Source organism: Phocoena sinus, chromosome 16 (assembly GCF_008692025.1).
Source record: "Phocoena sinus isolate mPhoSin1 chromosome 16, mPhoSin1.pri, whole genome shotgun sequence".
Classification (NCBI taxonomy): domain Eukaryota; kingdom Metazoa; phylum Chordata; class Mammalia; order Artiodactyla; family Phocoenidae; genus Phocoena; species Phocoena sinus.
Window position 1 is genome coordinate 78,001,938 of NC_045778.1, and position 21,195 is coordinate 78,023,132.

Here is a 21,195-nt window from a genome sequence, read left to right on the forward strand (position 1 = left end):
TTTACTATATTAATAATTCTTAATGGGTGTAAGGAAGACTTGGCTAAGAGAAATTCTGAAATCAAAATATTGCTAACTTTTACTTACATTAAAAATAGTTTTGACTGCTCTAAGTCGTCTCCAAGCTAACAAAACAGTAGTGTGGAAGGCTCAGCATTTGTTTTGATCCAGCTTTAAAAGTGCAGCATAGGGAATTCCCTGGCAGTCCAGTGGTTAGGACTTGGTGCTTTCACTGCTGTGGGCCTGGGTTTGACCCCTGGTCCAGGAACTAAGATACCGCAAAGCTGCCCAGTGCGCCAAAAAAAAAAAAAGGCAAAATAAAGGGCAAAAGCAGCCCAACACCAACAAGAAGCACATCCCTGTCTCCTTGGTTTCTGCAGAGCCAGGACCAGAACAGGAACTTAGTGTCTTTTGTGAAGTCTAGTTATTCACACTAGATTGTTGATCTTTGATCCAATTAATATATTCTAATAATTTCTCTAAACATTACCAGAGCATGGAACCAGCACTAATGTGATGGTAAGTGCCTAACTAGGCAGTTCTAATTCTGGAAGGAAATTAAAGGGAAAGGAATACACTATAATTTTCCTTATATATATATATTTTTTTCTTTTTTTTTTTTGCGGTACACGTACCTCTCACTGTTGTGGCCTCTCCCCTTGTGGAGTGCAGGCTCAGTGGCCATGGCTCACGGGCCCAGCCGCTCCCCGGCATGTGGGATCCTCCCGGACCGGGGCACAAACCCGTGTCCCCTGCATCGGCAGGCGGACTCTCAACCACTGCGCCACCAGGGAAGCCCAATTTTCCTTATATTCTATAGGACATTTAAATGATGCCCCGGGATCCAGGAAGCACAGAGAATCAGAGTTTAGAGTGAATGCTACAGGTTTATGCTTTTTGAAGAAAAATAAAATTGAACTTTTTTCTGTCTTGATGTTTGTTTTAGGGGTTGTAGAAGGTGATTTAGCTGCTATAGAAGCATACAAATCATCAGGAGGGGACATTGCCCGTCAGCTCACTGCAGATGAAGTACGCTTGCTGAACCGTCCTTCGGCTTTCGATGTTGGCTATACTCTGGTACATCTGGCTATACGTTTTCAGAGGCAGGATATGCTAGCAATATTGCTTACAGAGGTGAGTGTGACATTTTGATTAAACATTATTTTTTTTTTTTTTTTTTTTTTTGACTTTTTTTTTTTTTTTTTGCGGGACGCGGGCTTCTCACTGTTGTGGCCTCTCCCGTTGCGGAGCACAGGCTCTGGACGCGCAGGCTCAGCGGCCGTGTCTCATGGGCCCAGCCGCTCCGCGGCATGTGGGATCTTCCCAGACCGGGGCACGAACCCATGTCCCCTGCATCGGCAGGCGGACTCTCAACGACTGCGCCACCAGGGAAGCCCTAAACATTCTTTTATATGAAGGAAATGTGTTCTTTAGTTTTCATTTTTGATGTTATAATGTTTCTCAGTTCTTAAATGTTGTAGATTCAATCTTCTCTCTTCTTTTAAAAATGACATTAAACTTAGACTTTGACAGAAGTAAATAATTTTTAAGGATATGTGTTTTTAAAACAGGACATTTTGCTACAATATTTGAGTCATATGTTTGATTTAAAAAAAACTGGGATGTATCTGTCATTCATTCAACTAACATTTATTGAGTACCTACTACGTGCCAGGCACTGTGCGTAAAAGGGCTATAATTGTGAAGACATTGGCTCTTCCTTCAATGAATCTCCAGGTATAGTTACTCTATAGAGAGTGCAGGGTTTTTTTTTTTTTTTTCAAAAAAAATCTTTCTTTCTCTCTTTCTCTCCCTTTTTCTTTCTCCCCCCTCCCCCTCTCCCCCCTCCCCCTCTCCCCCCTCCCCCTCTCCCCCTCTCCCCCTCTCCCCCTCTCCCCCTCTCCCCCTCTCCCCCTCTCCCCCTCTCCCCTCTCCCCCCTCTCCCCCCTCCCCCCTCCCCCTCTCCCCCCCTCCCCCCTCCCCCCCCCCCCCCCTCCCCCTCTCCCCCTCTCCCCCTCTCCCCCTCTCCCCCTCTCCCTCGGGTCTTCGTTGCTGTGAGCGGGCTTTCTCTAGTTGTGAGCGGGGACTACTCTTCGTTGTGGTGTGCGGGCTTCTCATTGCGGTGGCTTCTCTTGTTGCAGAGCACGGACTCTAGGCATGCGGGCTTCAGTAGTTGTGGCACACAGGCTCAGTAGCTGTGGCTCACGGGCTCTAGAGCGTAGGCTCAGTAGTTGTGGCGCCTGGGCTTAGTTGCTCTGCGGCATGTAGGATCTTCCCGGACCAGGGCTTGAACCTGTATCCCCTGGATTGGAAGGCAGATTCTTAACCACTGCACCACCAGGGAAATCCCCAGAGTGCAGTTTCAGAGATGTAAATGCCAGGTGCTGTGGAGAGTGCTTGAGAAAGTGTTTTGAGGTATCTTACCTTGTTACCTGTAGCAGGTAACATTTTAGCTGAGAGTAAAATGAAGGAAGGAGTAGGAGGAATTAGCCTCAAACAGTAGGTGGAGAGAAGGGAGTTGAGGAAACATTTTATTCAGAGGCAAGGGCGGTGGTATTTGTGGCGAATTTGGAACTTGCAGGTAGCTCAGCAGGGTTGTGATGGTGAAGGGGAAGTGAGAGAAGCAAGTAAGGGACGCAGTGTGAAGGATCTTCTAGGCCAAAGAATTTGAAAATTATTCTGAGGGCAGAATAAGGCTTTAAAAAGGGTTAGGTAGAGTGGCAGGGGAGTGACAAGATCAGACTGTGTTTTGGCAGCTCACTTTATTTTTTTTTATTTTATTTTTTGCAGTATGCGGGCCTCTCACTGTTGTGGCCTCTCCCGTTGCGGAGCACAGGCTCCGGACGCGCAGGCTCAGTGGCCATGGCTCATGGGCCCAGCTGCTCCGCAGCATGTGGGATCTTCCTGGACTGGGGCATGAACCCGTGTCCCCTCCATCGGCAGGCGGACTCTCAACCACTGCGCCACCAGGGACGCCGGGCTGCTCACTTTAGAGAGGGGCAAGCGTGGTTAGCAGGACACTGCAGTGATGCTGGCAGGAACTCTGCTGGGACAGTAGTGGCAACAGCAAAGGAAAGAAGTGGGCTGGTTTGAGAGAGATGCTGGTGATGTAGGCAGAACTAAGTGGATAGATTGGCCATGGGGAGTAATGGTGAGTTAGGGGTCAGAGTTGATTCTGGGGTTTCTGGATTAGATAACGAGGTACATGTTACAAATGACAGAGGTTGCAAATGAATTAGGATGTGACTATATTATCCAGGTAATTAAAAAAAATATTCATTTATTTATTTATGCGGCTACACATCTTATTTGCGGCATGCGGGATCTTTAGTTGTGGCATGCGGGATCTTAGTTGCAGCATGTGGACTTTTTAGTTGTGGCATGCAGACTCTTAGTTGCGGCACGCGGACTGTTAGTTGCAGCATGCATGTGGGATATAGTTCCCTGACCAGGGATCAAACCCAGGCCCCCTGCCTTGAGAGTGTGGAGTCTCACCCATTGGACCACCAGGGAAGTCTCCAGGTAATTTTTTTTTTAATGATAAGAGAAATAGGGTAAAAGTGCAGAGAGTTAGATCAGTTGTGGATTCAAATCCAATTTGGTCAGTATACGCCTGTGTATGCTTACTTGCACATTTAAGTTTGCCAATATCTGGGAACATTTATGTACAAAGCATGGGGTGAGGGGATTAATAAATATGAACGTTAGATGAAAGCATGATTGAGATGGCTAGCCATGTGTTTAGTTTGGTAAGAGTCCAGTGTAACCAGGGGCACCTGATAGAGCAAAGGAGGGCTTGAGAGACAGCCATGCTGAAAACAAAGGGCAGGCTTATTGAGGATAAGGGAGAAGGGGACTGTTTGAAAAGCAGCTGTGTGATTAGAGAGACCAGAGTTCTGGAACATGGGATGGAACAGTAAGAAGTAGTTCCTGTAGTATCTGAGGTCTGGCTACATTTCTGTTGTGATGCCCAGTTGTGTACTGGAAGGGCTGGCATGTGGAGTTATAGTTGCTGGTGGTGGCTGGAGACAGGAGAGAGAAGGCAGCTGTGAACCAAGGCTCAAGTCTTTAGGGGATACATAGGTTTCTCTCAGGCTGGTAGAGGACTATGAGAAGGTTCTGGAGGGACTGGTGTAAGTCGCTGGCCTCCTAAGAGCATTCTGGGGACTAACAGCAGGAAGACGGTAGAACCCCAGTGTGTTTATTATTTACTGCTGTGTAACAAATCCCCGCAAAACTTAGCAGCTTAAGACAGCAAACACTTGTTATCACAGTTTCTGAGAGTAAGGAGTCCAGGAGCAGCTTAGCTGAATGATTTTGGCTCAAGGTCTCATGAGGTTACAAACTGCTGGGGGCTCCACAGGGACTAGAGGATCTGGTTCCAAGTACACTCACCTGGTTGTTGGCAGGAGGCTTCAAATCCTTGTTACCTGGGCCCCTCAGTAGGGCTGCTTGTGATGTGGTAGCTGGTTTCACCTAGAGCAAGTGATCCAAGAGAGGGAGAGAGCATGAGAGAATGATTCAAGTAGAAACTGTAGTGTCTTTTCTGTATAACCTAATGTAGGAAGTGATATACTATAATTTCTGCTATATTCTGTGGTACACAGAGACCACCCTGGTACAAGATGGGGGAGGTGGAAAGGAGGCTTGTTCTAGGGGAAGAACAAAATCAGTGATGGAATTTAGTCTCAATGGAGTAGGCACTCTACAGGACAGAACTGAAGGGGCCAGTAGGGAGACTGGAAGGGGGAGAGTATGAGTCTGGACTAAGGGATGTGTCTGCAAACAGGGCACAGAGCCAAGTACTTTTGAGATGGGAACAGGAGAACATTATATTTTGGAAATATGTGTCTGGGCCAGGGGGTTTAATTGGATTTTAGATAATGGATACTGTTTGTAGTCTGGTGGAACCTATGGACTTCTTCTCAAAATACTGTTTTTAAATGTATAAAATAAAAAATAGGATTACAAAGGAAATCAGTTATATTGAAATAGTTATCAGAATATTAAATACATGTGATGTAAAGAAAATGAATTTTAGGGCTTCCCTGGTGGCGCAGTGGTTGAGAGTGTGCCTGCCGATGCAGGGAACACGGGTTCGTGCCCCGGTCCGGGAAGATCCCACATGCCGTGGAGTGGCTAGGCCTGTGAGCCATGGCCACTGAGCCTGCGCGTCCGGAGCAACGGGAGAGGCCACAACAGTGAGAGGCCCGCATACAGCAAAAAAAAAAAAGAAAAGAAAATGCATTTTAAATGTAGGCAAGAGGTTAGTGAAAATGAAGGATTTAAATTTGATTGAAATTCCTATTCTAATTCATGGTCCCTTCCCAAGTTCATGGACCCTAGGTTAACCAGTAGCCTAAGGAGATGGTTGAGACTCATGAGGTTAAAGAGGCTAGAACAGCGGTCCCCAACCTTTTTGGCACCAGGGACCGGTTTCATTGAAGACAGTTTTTCCACAGACGGTGGGGAGGGGAGGCGGGAGTGGGGGATGGTTCAGGCGGTAATGAGAGCGATGGAGGCAACAGGTGAAGCATGGCTCGCTCGCTGCTCACCTCCTGCTGTACGGCCCGGTTCCTAACAGGCCGCAGACCGGTACCGGTCCATGGCCCGGGGGTTGGGGACCCCTGGGCTAGAAGATGAGAGGCAGGCCTCAGGGACATATGCTTAAGGATGGTGGCGGGAGAAGGAAGCTTAGAGGCCAATCACCAGCTGTAAGGTTTCTCTTGGGGTGTTTGCAATATTCAGGTTTCAGTCCAAGTTGTTTTTGAAAAAAATCTTCCCAGGATTTTGGAAAGGGGCCGGGGGTTAGCACATTGGGATAAGCTATTTTTGAATTTACTTTTGAGATGCATTTTAATGCTTTGACTTGAGAAATAGTCTGTTATATTCTGAAAATATTTAATATTTCGTTTCCCACAGTTTTAGTGTTGCTTAGATTGGGCTCATGGAGATAAGATGTGGTGACAATTTCATTGTTACTGGTAATCCTGGCTAGTAAAGTTTAGAATTGAATTTTTGTGTAGTTTTCAGAATAGGATGTCTAATGGTTGCATTGGGTATGCAGGGTTTTTGAAATACTGTTTACTTACCTTAATAGTAATTACAATTAAGCTGTCCACATGTGTTATGTAGATGACATTATCAGTAAAACTTATTCTTTGTGTGGCTTGTTGGAAGATCTGCTGCTCCAAGCCCCACTTGTGACTGGAAGTCTGCATTCAGGAAGGTCGTCCAGGTTAGTGGCTGCATCTGTAGTGACAGCAGAGAACAGAGCTAACTGGCTCGCTCAGGATCACACCAGACTCATTTCCTCTTTAGCAGATACTCACCTTGGATTTCAGAATTCTCTGTATATAGATTTCTTGAGCTCCACAAAAGGAGTACAAGTTAAGTGTAAGATAATGTCTTTTCATCGTTTGTTGTTATTCATCATTTAAAAAGGACAGGAAAGTTCTAGCCACCTCCTTGTTTAGAGGTTCTCTGTGGTAGTGCTCACTACACCGGTGCTCAGATTTCATTCCCCTTGAATTGTACTACTGCAGAGATTTGTTGTCTGTTTTACACTCGGAGAAGCCAGATGCTTTTTTAAAAAATTAAGAATTATAGGGACTTCCCTGGTGGTCCAGTGGTTAAGATGCCATGCTTCCACAGCAGGGGGTGCGGGTTTGATCCCTGGTCGGGGAACTAAGATCCCGCATGCTGTGTGGTGTGGCCAAAAAACACAAAAAAAAAAAAAAAAAAAAAAAAACAGAATTGTAACAAGTGGGGAGGGATTTGAAGTCATTGGGAACTAACCCTTTAAAGGTTGGGAATCCGCCTGCCAGTGCAGGGGACATGGATTTGACCCCTGGTCCAGGGAGATCCCACATGCCGTGGAGCAACTAAGCCCGTGCGCCACAACTGCTGAACCTGTGCTCTAGATCCCGCGCTACTGAAGCCCGCGTGCCTAGAGCCCGTGCTCTGCAACAAGAGAAGCCACTGCAGTGAGAAGCCCGCGCACTGCAATGAAGGGTAGCCCCCGTTCGCCGCAACTAGAGAAAGCCCGCGCATAGCAATGAAGACCCAACACAGCCAAAAATAACTAAAAATAAATAAATTTATTTAAAAAAACCATGCTTTTCTTTACTCTAAGTCAAAGTACTTGAAATATTCTTAACAGAGCAGAAGAGTGTTTGTACTTTCCTCTTTCTCTGTGAGCTAGAATTCCCTGTTTTTTAATAAGAATGTTTTTATTAGGGGTATGATGGTTATTACTTTTTTTTTGTCCTCCCTCCCCCTCCTATGATGAACGTTTGTGAACAACTCCATTTTACATAAATTTTTATATGCATCTTTGTGTATTTCCTTGGGATAAACTCCACTAGAAAGTAGAACTACTGAGTTGAGAGGGTAAAACATTTTTATCACTTTTCCAGGGAAGTTGGACTGGTATATACTTATACTATTGAGGAAATAACACCCAGTACCTCATATATTTAAAACAAAAACACCTTGAGTTACTGGGACATTTTGGTAATTTCTTTTATACACTATTGTTTTCTGCTTCCACTGATGATAAATGAGATGTAGAGGAAAGTTTCTTTTGTATTTAAGGTGTCTCAACAAGCTGCAAAGTGTATTCCAGCAATGGTGTGTCCTGAACTGACAGAGCAAATCCGGCGTGAGATAGCTGCCTCTCTTCATCAGAGAAAGGGGGATTTTGCTTGCTATTTCCTAACTGACCTTGTAACATTTACGTTGCCAGCAGGTAACTCCAAATCTCTGTGTGAAAATAAATTTCAACTTTATTATAATTTTTTAATGTCTGAATGAAAATGTTTCTGTTAGAAAACAGATAACTTAGCTACTATATGTGGATCTTAAATTACTTGATTACCCTGTTTTACTGGAAGTGACCAGTACAAGGGCCATTTATAAACTAATGCCTTAGAGCTGATAGGAAGACAGCAGCTGATAATAAGTGACTTCTTTGTGGGCCTCAGATATTTTAAAAAGTCTGTTTTATCCATTTATTTTTCTCTTTGTTTTTATTTTAGAATATTATCAGTCTGCTTTTTTTCTTTTTCTTTTCATAGATAACTATTGGTTACCTGATATTAGGAGATAAGATCAGAACATGGGGTTTTGATGGGTAGAGTCAAGTTATTTGAGTCAAAGATACTGGCATTCTTTTGAAAGTGTCATTACTTTCTTCACTTTCTACGTTAATTTCTACTATATTTGTGAAGCAACTTTTTATTTTTCAGTTCCATGACAAGTGGAAATGTCTTCCAGGCTGTTTTTTGTCAGTTGGCATTGAATAAATGCAGTAAACACCAAAAGGTTCTAAATAAAACTTATATTTTGGTTTGGAGCGTTTTGAGCTTTTTTAATATTGAGATATGAACAGAGGTATTTACAAAATGGTAGAAAATAACAACTAAGCTTTTAAAAATCAGATAAATTTCATTTGAAATGCACTCTGTATATTTAAACTTAGTACTTCAAGTGATGATTAGATTTTAAGTTGAAAATAGTTCTAAGGTTAAAACATTTTTGTAAGGGTAATGCTTCTTACTCTAGACTACTCAGTTAGTAAACTGAACAGAGAGCATAGAGAATTTGAGAAGGTGAGGAGAACAGAAATCTGCATGCCAAAGTGAATGGCTCAGTAACTTGTATAAGGAGATTCTAAAGTCTGAAAATCACAGTTCTGAGCAGAGGTTGAGAGTGTGGGGGAAAGAGAACAGACAAAAATGTGTTTGTTTGTTGTTGTTGTTTTAACTTGAATATTAGATAGCTCTGTTCTTTTTTCTTTTATTTCAACTTTATTAAATTATCATTGACATAGAAAATTGTAAAATATTTAAAGTGTACTTTGTGGTGATTTGATTTATACATTGTGAAAGTTAACTGTTAATTAACTAGATTCCCCCCATCTAGTTAATTAACACATTCATCGCCTCACATTTATTTATTTATTTATTTATATTTTGGGTGAGAACATTAAGTTTTGTTCTCTTAGTGAATTTCAATTGTACAATACAGCGTTACTGACTATTGTTACTATGTTTTGCATATAATCCTAGCTGTCTTCATTTTATGGTTTATCGTTTGTACTCTTTTAGCAATTTCTCCCTAATCCCTTCCTGCCTTGCCCCTGGCAGCTGCTTTGCTACTCTCTGTTTCTATGAATTTGACTTTTTTTTTTTAAGATCCCATATGTAAGTAATACCATACAATATTGGTCTTTCTGTTGAGCTTATTTCACTTAGCATAATGTCTCCAAGGTCCTTCTGTATGTTGCAAATGGCATGATTTTCTTCTTTCTCATGGCTTAATAATACTGCATTGTATAGATATATCACATCTACTTTATTTATTCACCCATTGATAGACACTTAGGTTGTTTTCATATATTGGCTATTGCGAGTAATGCTGCAACCAACATGGGTACAAATACCTTTTCGATACCCTGTTGTCATATCCTTTGGCTGTGTACCCAGAAGTGAGATTGCTGGATCATGTGATAGTTTTTGAGGATACTTCATACTGTTTTCCATAGTGACTGCACCAGTTTACATTCCCACCACTGGTGCACAAGGGTTCCCTTTTCTCCACATTCTTGTCAACATTTGTTATCTCTTGTTGTTTTAATAATAGCTGTATATAATTACTGGTCCAAATGATTTTATTGTTTGTAGATAGATCACAGTTTTGATAATGAAGTACAGAAAGGAAAATTTTACACCTCATACACACACACACACACACATGAGATACATGCATGTTTTTTAAAAGAAGCTATTCAACAGCCTTCGGTGGAAAGGGAGTTATTTTAGAGGAAGTTACTGTTAGATGCTGGCATCAAATTTTTTCAGTTATGAGACATATAAAGATTTTTTTTTTTTTAAAGATTTTTTAAATCTGGTTTTTCTTTGTAGATATTGAAGACTTGCCTCCAACAGTCCAAGAAAAATTATTTGATGAGGTGCTTGATAGAGATGTTCAAAAAGGTAAGCATGGAATTAATGAGTATAATTTATCTTTTATTGATTTCAATAAACTTTTTGCTTTGTAAGGTTTGGAATAGTTTGGTGTATGGTCAACATAGTTTATTTCTACTTTAAATTGAAAATGTAAAGTCCTTAAGAACAGTGTTGTATTGTGCTGTTAGAAGTGCTCATTCATAGCTCTTAACTGTGGTAGAGTGAATAAAGGCATAAACATTTTTAAACCCTGGTTATCTGTTTCCTATTCTAGAATGAGTATATTTTCATATTAAAAATTTTTAGAAAATAAATCATGAAGAATTTAAAAATGGAGTAAATTATTCTAGAGCCTTAATATGATTATTCTAGAGCCTTAAGGTGTTTCAACTACTCAAAGGTTTATATTTCAATTGATCAGAATTTAGATGTTTATTAGTAAATTACATATTAAATCTATTAACTTCTAGAGAATAGGTTCTTTCTTCCACTATTTCTTAATTGCAGAAGCATGAAAATGAACATTTTATTTATTTACTTATTTATATTGAAGTATAGTTGATTTACAATATTGTGTTAATTTCTGCTGTACAACAAAGTGATTCAGTTATACATACATTCTTTTTTATGTTCTTTTCCATTATGGTTTATCACAGGATATTGAATATAGTTCCCTGTGCTATACAGTAGGACCTTGTTATCTATCCATCCTGTATATACTAGTTTGCATCTGCTTACCCCAAACTCCCACCCCCCTTCCCCATTAGCAACCACAAGTCTGTTCTCTATGTCTGTGAGTCTGTTTCTGTTTCGTAGATAAGTTCATTTGTGTCGTATTTTAGATTCCACATATAAGTGATATCATATGGTATTTGTATTTCTCTTTCTGACTTACTTCACTTAGTATGATAATCTCTAGGCCCATCCATGTTGCTGCAAATGACATTATTTCATTCTTTTTTATGGCTGAGTTGTATTCCATTGTACCACATCTTTTTATCCATTCATCTGTTGATGGACATTTAGGTTGTTTCCATGTCTTGGCTGTTGTGAGTAGTGCTGCTTTGAACATAGGGGAGCATTTATCTTTTTGAATTATAGTTTTGTCCGGATATGTGTCCAGGAGTGGGATTGCTGGATCATATGGCAACTCTATTTTTAGTTTTTTGAGGAATCTCCATACTGTTTTCCATAATGGCTGTACCAGCTTACATTTCCACCAACAGTATAGGAGGGTTCCCTTTTCTCCACACCCTCTCCAGCATTTGTTATTTGTAGACTTTTTAATAATGGCCACTCTGACCAGTGTGAGGTGGTATCTCATTCTAGTTTTGATTTGCATTTCTCCAGTAATTAGTGATGTTGAGCACCTTTTCATGTGCCTGTTGGCCATGTGTATGTCTTTGGTGAAATGTCTGTTTAGGTCTTCTACCCATTTATCAATTGGGTTGTTTGTTTTTCTGTTGTTGAGTTGTATGAGCTGTTTGTATATTTTGGAAATTAAGCCCTTGTCAGTCAAATCGTTTGCAAATATTTTCTCCCATTCCATAGGTTGTTTTTTTGTTTTGTTTATGGTTTCCTTTGCTGTGTAAAAGCTTGTAAATTTGATTAGGTCCCATTTGTTTATTTTTGTTTTTATTTCTATTGCTTTGGGAGACTGACCTAAGGAAAAAAATGGTACGATTTATATCAGAGAGTGTTTTGCCTGTGTCCTTTCCTAGAAGTTTTATGGTGTGATGGCTTGTATTTGAGTCTTTTAAGTCATTTTGAGTTTATTTTTGTGTGGTGTGAGAGTGTGTTCTAACTTTATTACATGCATCTGTCCAACTTTCCCAACACTACTTGCTGAAGAGACTTTTTCCCGTTGTATGTTCTTGCCTCCTTTGTTGAAGATTAATTGACCATAGGTGTGTGGGTTTATTTCTGGACTTTCTGTCTGTTCCATTGATCCATATGTCTGTTTTTGTGCCAATACCATGCTGTTTTGATTACTGTAGTAATTGTCCGAAGTTTGGGAAGGTTAGACCTTCTGCCTTATTCTTTTTCCTCCGGATTACTTTGGCAATCCTGGGTCTTTTATGGTTCCATGTAAATTTTAGGATTATTTGTTTTAGTTTTGTGGAAAATGTCATGGGTAATTTGATAGGGATTGTGTTAAATCTGTAGATTGCTTTGGGTAGTGTGGCCATTTTAACAATATTAATTCTTCCGATCCAAGAGCATGGGATATCTTCCCATTTCTTTGAATCATCTTCAATTTCCTTTATTAATGTTTTATATGAACATGTTATTTAAATTCTTCATATAGAATTAGAAGAAGAATCTCCAATTATAAACTGGTCCTTGGAATTGGCTACACGTTTGGACAGTCGACTGTATGCACTTTGGAACCGGACTGCAGGAGACTGCTTACTTGATTCAGTACTGCAAGCTACCTGGGGCATTTATGACAAGGACTCGGTGCTTCGGAAAGCCCTGCATGACAGCCTACACGACTGTTCACATTGGTGAGCTGACATCCTTCCCTTTTTGAATCCAGGAGTGCACTGGCTGAATCATTTCCTTACAGTGGTGGGATCCTTTTTGTCTGTTATATTTTCTGTGGAAGCTAGGGGGGAAAACCTTTGGTTTTCGGCACTGAGACACTTTGAACATCTCAGTGGTTTTTATATCTTTTTGCTAAGCTTTAAAATAGAAACATTGGAAGCTGTAGGGGTGTCTTAAATATAGAAAGGTCTTTGCTCATCTTTTAGTTTTCTGGTTTCACCTGTTTATTTATTTTTAGTGTGGCTAGTGGAAAATTTTAAACTACACGTACGCTGTATTTTGTGTCTTGGTCAGCTCCGGTGCTCATATTTTAAAGTAGCTTTGATTTCGTATTTGTTCAACTTTAAGAGATTATATTGATTGTGTATTATGAGTTTTTCTTCCTGAGACAGGTAGTCTTAAGACCATGTTTTATTTTGCAAATTTTCAAATCCACAGAAAAGTTAAAAAAAAAAAAATCAGTGCAAGGGACCCCAACATCTCCTTCATTGGATTGGCCAGTTGTTAATTGTTAACATTTTGCCACAGGTGCTCCATCTCTGTGTACCTAAACACTCCCCTTTGCCAGTTAGTTTTAGGCATCCTGGTGCTTTACCCTTCAGTATTTCAGCATGCATCTTTTAAGAACAAGGATATTCTCCTACCCAGCCACATCCTCATTACCACATCTAAGAAAATCAACATCGAGTCAGTTATCTAGCATACAGTCCAAATCACACTTTTAACTTGTCTCAAAAATATCCTTTTTTTAAAAAACATCCAATAGTCAATCAAGTATATGACTAGTCTTGAACTGTAAATTCAGATGGGAACCTGATTGGATAGCTAAAGAAAGAATGTGTCATTCAGAACTGATGGTTTAGACATTCGGCCCTTGTCCAGGGGAGAGGACTTTGTGCCTTTAGTGGAGGGTGATTGCTCCGGATGGATCTGGGGGGTGGGCAGTGCCATTCCTTGTGTGATGCGGATTCATCAGGCCTGGGAAGCCTGATGTCATTACATGTTCAGTCTGTCTGACCTCCAGATTGGATTACGTGCTCATCAGACAACATCCTAATGATGATTTGGCTGTTTGTGTGGGCCTGCCCGCACCGAGAGGATGAGAGTCGTTTTGGATATTGTGGTTTTACAGGTTTGCCTTGTAGGTTTAGTTACTGTGACTCTGCCCTTGGAAAGATAGATCTGTCCTCTGGGTGTGGATGAGGTCTGGCTGCTCAGCCTGGAAACTAGATCTGGACCTTGGTAAGTCTACCATTTTACAAGTCCTTTTTAAAAGGCAGCTCTAGCCTTTCCTCTGACAGTAATATTCTGACCCTGTTGTAAGGTTGAAAGTGTACTGTAAATTTCAGTAGGTGATATGTACTTTTCCTAGCTGTGAGGGCTTTAAAAAGAAAAAGACATTGGTGGCTATTAATAGTTTGGGAACTTTATGCTACCTGTTTCTCAAAGCTGGCAGTGGGTAATCTTCTGGATTGGAGTTGTCACTTATATTTGTATTAGGACTGAAATTCTAGTTTTGAGTCATTTGAAGTCTCAAAAGTCTAATGTGAAAGTAGGGAGAAAAAGAAAAAGATTGCCATAAACTGAGGTGGAAAATGGGCTAGATGAGAGTGAGAAGGACCTAGGTTGTAGGTTCTGAGTGCAGCCACTGGTAAGTGCTGTTGTGGCAGATCGTTTGGTAGTGGAGGCCTTGGTTCTAAAAGGGTGCTTCGCTGGCATATGAACAGGCTTTCCACAATAAAGAGTGCCTTGGTGCCACCTCCTCCAGTCCCTGCCATACAGGGTCTTCACCTGATGTTTTACAGTTAAGGCGTAGGAAGCTGCAAGGATTGTAGTGATCACATAGACATCCTTTTCACTATCTTGGGGTGGAGAGGGGATGAAGATTATCAAATGAGGAGAGAGGAAGCATTGTTGCCGTAGATTCAAGGCATCAGTGATGTGGGTCAAATATATTAGCCTTACTGAATAACGATTAAATTGTTGACTATTTTGAGTTGTGACAAGTTTGTTGACTGGGCTGTTATATGACTATTAGAAGGTAGAATGAGAGGGCCCTGTCCTAGGTCAGGAGAGGAGCAGCCAGTATATCACTTGTGCAGTCTCCTTTTAAATCAGCTTTTTGCTAGGGTTTCCTTTGCTCATAATCCAAATCAGGTGGGATGAGACTTTTTTTAAGTCATAAAATATCTAAATGAGAACTGAGAAAGTAATTTTCTTTTATTTAAGCCCTTCCTCCTATCACTTAAAGATAGGACATTTTTTTTTGTGGTGGTAGCTGTGCTCTTCTGTTGGGTGCCTATGATTTGATCCGGCTCAAGTGCTCAAGATGGAATATTGTACTTGCCTTCGATTGACATGTCAATCCAAATAGAGAGCCAAATGGGAGTAATTAATATAAATAGGGGGAAAAATCAGTGAAAAATCAATTCTTTTAGAAATATCATCTTTGGATAACTCATTATTGTGCCTCTCTATATACATTTTTAGACCTTAATTTGTTGAGAGCAGTTTTAGTTCACAGCACAATGGAAAGGAAGGCACCGTTGTTTGCCATGTCCCCCCACGCATAACTGCCCATTACGAACATCCCCCACAAAGTGGTATGTTTGTGACAAGTGATGAACCGACACTGACAATATTCTTATCATCGAAAGTCCATAGTTCACATTAGGGTTCATCTTAGTATACATTCTGCGATTTTGGACAAATGTGTAATGACATGTGTCCACCATTATATTGATAGTATTGAACAGAGGATTACAATTATAGTGTCAGAGAGAGTATTTTCAATGCCCCAAAATCCTCTGTGCTCTGCCACTGCATCCTTTCCTCCTGCCTAACCCTGGCAGCCACTGGTCTTTTTACTGTCTCTGTTGTTTTTGCCTTTTCCACACTGTCATGTGGTTGGAGTCATATAATATGTAGCCATTTCAGATCAGCTGCTTTCACTTCGTAATGTGCATTTAGGGTTCCTCTGTTTTTTCATGGCTTACATAGCTCATTTCTCTGTAATGCTGACAAGTACTTCGTTGTCTGGATGTACCCATTTTATCCATTCTGAAGGACACTTTGCTTGCAAGTTTTGGCAGTTATGAATAAAGCTGCTGTAAACTTCCATATGCAGGGTTTTGTGTGTTCATAGATTTTTAGTTCCTTTGGGTAAACACCAAAGTTCATAATAGCTGGATTATCTAATAAGAGTATGTGTTTAGTTTTGTGAGAAACTGCCAATCGATCTTCCAAGGTAGCAGTACTGTTATGCATTCCCACCAGCAATGAATGAGAATTCCTGTTGCTCCATATCCTTGCCAGCATTTGATGTTGTCAGCATTATTACATTTAGATCATTGACATTCAAAGTGATTATTGATATAGTTGGATTCATAACTTCCATGTTTGTAACTGTTTTCTATTTGTTGCCCTGTTCTTTGTTCCTGTTTTTGTCTTTCACTCTTTTTCTTTCTTTTTTTTTTTTTTTTTTTTTTTTTTTTGCGGTACTTGGGCTTCTCACTGTTGTGGCCTGTCCCGTTGCGGAGCACAGACTCAGCGGCCATGGCTCACGGGCCCAGCCGCTCCGCGGCATGTGGGATCCTCCCGGACCCGGGGCACGAACCCGTGTCCCTTGCATTGGCAGGCGGACTTTCAACCACTGTGCCACCAGGGAAGCCCCTGTCTTTCATGTTTTTAGTTGAGCATTTTATGATTCTATTTTCTCTACTTTCTTAGCATATCAGTTATACTTATTTTTTTAACTTTTATTAGTGGTTGCCCTAGAGTTTGCAGTATATTTTTACAGTTAATCCAAGTCCGCTTTCAAATAAAACTGTACCACTTCATGGGTTGTGTCATTACTTCATAATAACAAAATAATCCTAATTCCTCCTTTCTGTCCCTTGTATCTTTATTGTCATTCATTTCACTTATATGTAAGCATACATAAGCGCATACCTGCACACACGCTCGCACGTTCATACACACACACTATATATATATACATAAGTATGCATAATCAAATATATTATTATTTTGAATAAACTATTATCTGTTAGATCAATTAAGAATAAAAAGTAAAAGTTTTAATTTTATCTTCAATTTATTTCTTAATGCTCTTCCTTTTTTTATGTAGATCAAAATTTTTGATCTATGTTATTTTCCTTCTTTCTAAAGAACTTCTTTTAACATTTCTTGTGAACCGGGTCTCTGGCAACAAATTCCCTCCATTTTTGTTTGTTTGAGAAAGACTTTACTTCTCTTTTACTTTTGAAGGATCATTTTCACGGGATATAGAATTCTAGGTTGGTGTTTTTTGTGTGTCAACTTTTAAAATATTTCACTTCATTCTCTTCTTGCGTGGTTTCTGAGAAGTCGGATATAATTCTTATCTTTTGTTTCTGCATAGGCAGGTGTTTTTTGGGTTTTTAAAAATAAATTTATTTATTTACTTTTGGCTGCGTTGCTGTGCGTGGGCTTTCTCTAGTTGTGGCGAGCGGGAGCTACTCTTCATTGCATTGTGCAGGTTTCTCATTGCAGTGGCTTTTCTTGTTGTGGAGCACGAACTCTAGGCACACGGGCTTCAGTAGTTGTAGCACACGCGCTCAGTGGTTGTGACTCATGGGCTCTAGAGCTTAGGCTCAGTAGTTGTGGCGCACAGGCTTAGTTGCTCTGTGGCATGTGGGATCTTCCTGGATCAGGGCTTGAACCTGTGTTCCCTGCATTGCCAGGAAGATTCTTAATCACTGTACCACCAGGGAAGTCCCAGGTAGGTGTTTTTTATATTCTGTCTTCTTTCAGGACCTTTTTCTTTAATTTTCTGTTGTTTGAATATGATATGCCTAGGTGTAGTTTTTCTGGCATTTTTCCTTCTTGGTGTTCTCTGAGCTTCCTGGATCTGTGGTATGGTGTCTGACATTAATTTGGTGAGATTCTCAGTCATTGTTTCAAATATTTCTTCCGTTACTTTCTTTTTTCTCCCTCTATTATTGACATTTGTATGTTATACCTTTTGTAGTTGTCCCATGGTTATTTGAAATTCACTTTTTTTTTTCTATATGTGTTATATTTGCTTTTTAGATTTGGAGGTTTGTATTGATGTATCTTCATGAGGTTCTTTGCTTAGCTGTATCCAGTCCACTATAAGCCTATCAAAAATGTTCTTCATTTATGTTGTGTTTTTGATCTCTAGCATTTCATTTTGGCTCTTTCTTAGGATTTCCATCTCTCTTCTTACATTGCCCATCTGTTCTTGCATGCTCTCTTTTTCCATTAGATCCCTTAGCATACTTATTACAGTTGTTTACAGTTTTTAAAGTTTTATTCCTGTGTTTTCACCTAGGAATTCCATAGTTTTAGCTTTTACATTTAAAGTCTGTGACCCATTTTGAGCTAATTTTTATTGAAGGTGTGAGGTAAAGATCTAAAATCATCTGTTTTGCATGGATATCCAGTTGTCCCAGTACTGTTTATTTTTTTTTCCCATTCAAATGCCTTGGTACTTTTGTCAAAAAGTATTTTACCTTAAAAGTAAAAGTTTATTTCTGGACTCTCAGTTTTTTCCTGTTGATATGTATGTCTGTCCTTATGCTGACATTAGACTTTCTTGATGATTGTAGCTTTGTGGTAGGTTTTGAAATCTGGAGTATAAGTCTTCCAACTTTGTACTACTTTTTTCAAGATTCTTTTTGCTCTTCTGAATTCTTTGGATTTCTAGATAAATTTTAGGTTCTAGCTTCTGCAGAAAAGTCCTCTGAGATGTTGATAGAGATTGCACTGAATGTAGAATTCATCCATGAATGTGGAATTGACTTTTTTTAAAAATAAATTTATTTATTTTTGGCTGCATTGGGTCTTTGTTGCTGCTCGCGGACATTCTCTAGTTGTGGCGAGCGGGGGCTATGGGCTTCATTAGTTGTGGCACGCGGGCTCTAGAGCACAGGCTCAGTAGTTGTGGTGCACGGGCTTAGTTGCTCTGTGGCATGTGGGATCTTCCTGGATCAGGGCTCAAACCCGTGTCTCCTGCATTGGCAGGCAGATTCTTAATCACTGCACCACCAGGGAAGCCCCGAATTGACTTCTCAATGTTAAAGCCAAACCTGCTGTCCCGCTTGGCCTCGTATTCCTGGATTTGGTTTGCTTGTCTGTTCTCAGTGAGCCAGGTAGCTTGAGTGTTTAGGTCTTTGTGTGGTGGGTGTGATTATTTGAACATGCTTATTTATAAAGTATATTTTTGAACAGCCTTTTTCTGCAGTCTTCTTGAGTTTTGAGTGAAGTCATCATTTGATTTCTGGCAAATTTAGGTATCTCATTCATAAAGTGATCCTAGGCAGCAACCAAGAAATTTCTTAACTGCAGCAGCTTTTCTGTGTTTCATGATATTTTTCCTCGAATTTATTAAAACAATGTATTTTGTCATTGGTGCATTGAAATATATTTCTTTGTATCTTAGGTATTTTAAAAGAGGAATATCCGTATTTTATTTTTAAACATTTGGCATTGAAACTTACATTCCTGATTTAAAAAGAGAAAACCTATGGTTATCTGGCATAGAAAAGTTTTTTTTCTAATCAAACAAGAGTTAAGCCTCCGTAACATTCTTTTTTAAATCTAAAATATATTAATTTACTTTTTACGGAGCCCTGCACTAAGTTACTCTAAAGAAACGTGTGACGCTAAGACATTTAATACCTTAACATTTCAACAACAGCAAAAGAATGTTTTCTGATCTTTTGATTCTTTTACATAGAATTGAAATACATAAAAGTATTGGGGATTTCTGATAGTTCACTACATGTGAGAGGAATGTAACGTTATAAACAGGTTAAATGTCTTCAGAGGTCTTTGCTGGTTTGTTTTGTAAGACAGTGGATCACAGTTTTGAGCATAATTATATCCGGCTTTATTTAATTGTATACTTGCTTTAAAGAAAAAGAATGTTTTGCGTTTAGTAATTCAGTCTACCAGTGGCCTAGTTTGATTTTTAGTCTTCATAATTTATTAGGCCGAAGTATTTAAACAGGTATGAAGGGATTGTTCTTCTAGTTAGTGATGTTTTTATTTCAATTGTCATGTGATAATCAAATAATTTTATTTAATGAATGAAATCTCAAGAAAGTGATTTTGATATTCTTGTAAACACATGGGCTATTTCTAGTCTGTGACCAAGTAGTGGATAAGTATTCATTAATGGAGAAATGTAGTGTCTTTGATTTTTATCCAACCTCTCAGATGATTTTGAGTGTTTTTAGTTTTTATTTGTAAACCAATAGTAGACAATTGAAATCAACCGTTCTCATCACTAGTGTTCGTAGTTTTGATGAAAATTTGGTGGGTGGTGAATCAAATTATTCTGAGGATATGTTAAAAGATGTCTGCTAGCAGAAAGGAGGCATTTTTAATTGGAAAAATATACTGCAAGCCAGGTAAAATTAATTATTAATCTCTGCATTTGAATTGCTTAAAGACTACATTAAATAAATGATCGGAACATTAAATGAACTGTTTATAGAAAGGCTTCTTTTTTACTCTGTTGCTTTTAGGTTTTATACACGTTGGAAAGATTGGGAGTCCTGGTATTCTCAGAGCTTTGGTTTACATTTCTCCTTGAGAGAAGAACAGTGGCAAGAAGACTGGGCATTTATACTCTCTCTTGCTAGTCAGGTAAGAATGCTTCAGGGCATGTTGCTCCTATGAGAAGAGTGAGGCAGCTGGTCTAAATGCCTTGGTTTACACGAAGACCATGTTGGAGGCAGTGTGGCATGAAGGGAAGAGCGCTTGACTTGGCAGCAGGTGACTTGGGTTCTAGTGACTGCTGTTTATCAGCTCTGGGACCATAGGCAAGTCCTCGCTGCAGCACAGGGAGGGCAACATGTTTCTTACATTAAGTGATTAAAAAACTGTCCAAATAAAAGTTGTACTTGGTGATTCTAACCTCTTAAATATTTCCTCAGATTACTCTTCAGTTATATTGTCCTCTCAGGTGACTTTTTGGGATTGACATATACACGCTATTATATATAAAATAGATAGCTAATAAGGACCTACTGTGTAGCACGGGGAACTCTACTCAATACTCTGTAATGACCTATATGGGAAAAGAATCTAAACAAGAGTGGATATAGGTATATGTATAACAATTCACTTTGCTGTACAGCAGAAACTAACACAACATTGTAAATCAACTATACTCCAATAAAAATTTTAAAAAATAATAAATTAAAAATTTTAAGAAGTGGTGGCTTTATGCCTGTTTTACCTACCTACGGGTTAGCTCCCATTCTGTGTCCGAGGGGACACTTCCGCAAGATCTGTGTACTAGTGGTGGGTGCTGATGCTGAGCTGTCAGGCCCCTGAGGATCAAGTTGTGATCTTCACAAGGCTCCCCAGGTGAGGAGCCTCCGTCCACGTGACGTAGGCCAAGGAGAAGGTGCCGTGGACGGGAATGATTAACTAACTTGGGAATAAACTTTTATAGGTGTATTGTGTAGGGCTGTCCCTCACACTCATGCTAGTTTTATTTTATGAAGCATATGAATATACTTATCTATAAACTTCAGATATATGCACAACAAACCACTTCTTCTCTTTGCAGAAGCGTCATAATTCGTTAGTGCCCTCTGAGGGAAGCACCTTCTGCCTTTGGGTCATTTGGGCAGGGTTCACAGTGGCTGTTCCACATCTG

General features: G+C 39.8%; 1 protein-coding gene across 3 annotated transcripts in view; it reads left to right on the forward strand.

Moving 5' to 3' along the window:
* ZRANB1 (zinc finger RANBP2-type containing 1) overlaps positions 1-21,195 on the forward strand; it is a 75,066-nt gene that overhangs the window by 48,425 nt on the left and 5,446 nt on the right. For all 3 annotated transcript variants that reach the window (XM_032607323.1, XM_032607324.1, XM_032607325.1), the window contains 5 exons: positions 947-1,134; positions 7,597-7,750; positions 9,927-9,998; positions 12,280-12,478; positions 20,054-20,174. In XM_032607323.1, the coding sequence (XP_032463214.1) occupies positions 947-1,134; positions 7,597-7,750; positions 9,927-9,998; positions 12,280-12,478; positions 20,054-20,174 (734 nt within the window). The remainder of the gene's footprint in view (positions 1-946; positions 1,135-7,596; positions 7,751-9,926; positions 9,999-12,279; positions 12,479-20,053; positions 20,175-21,195) is intronic.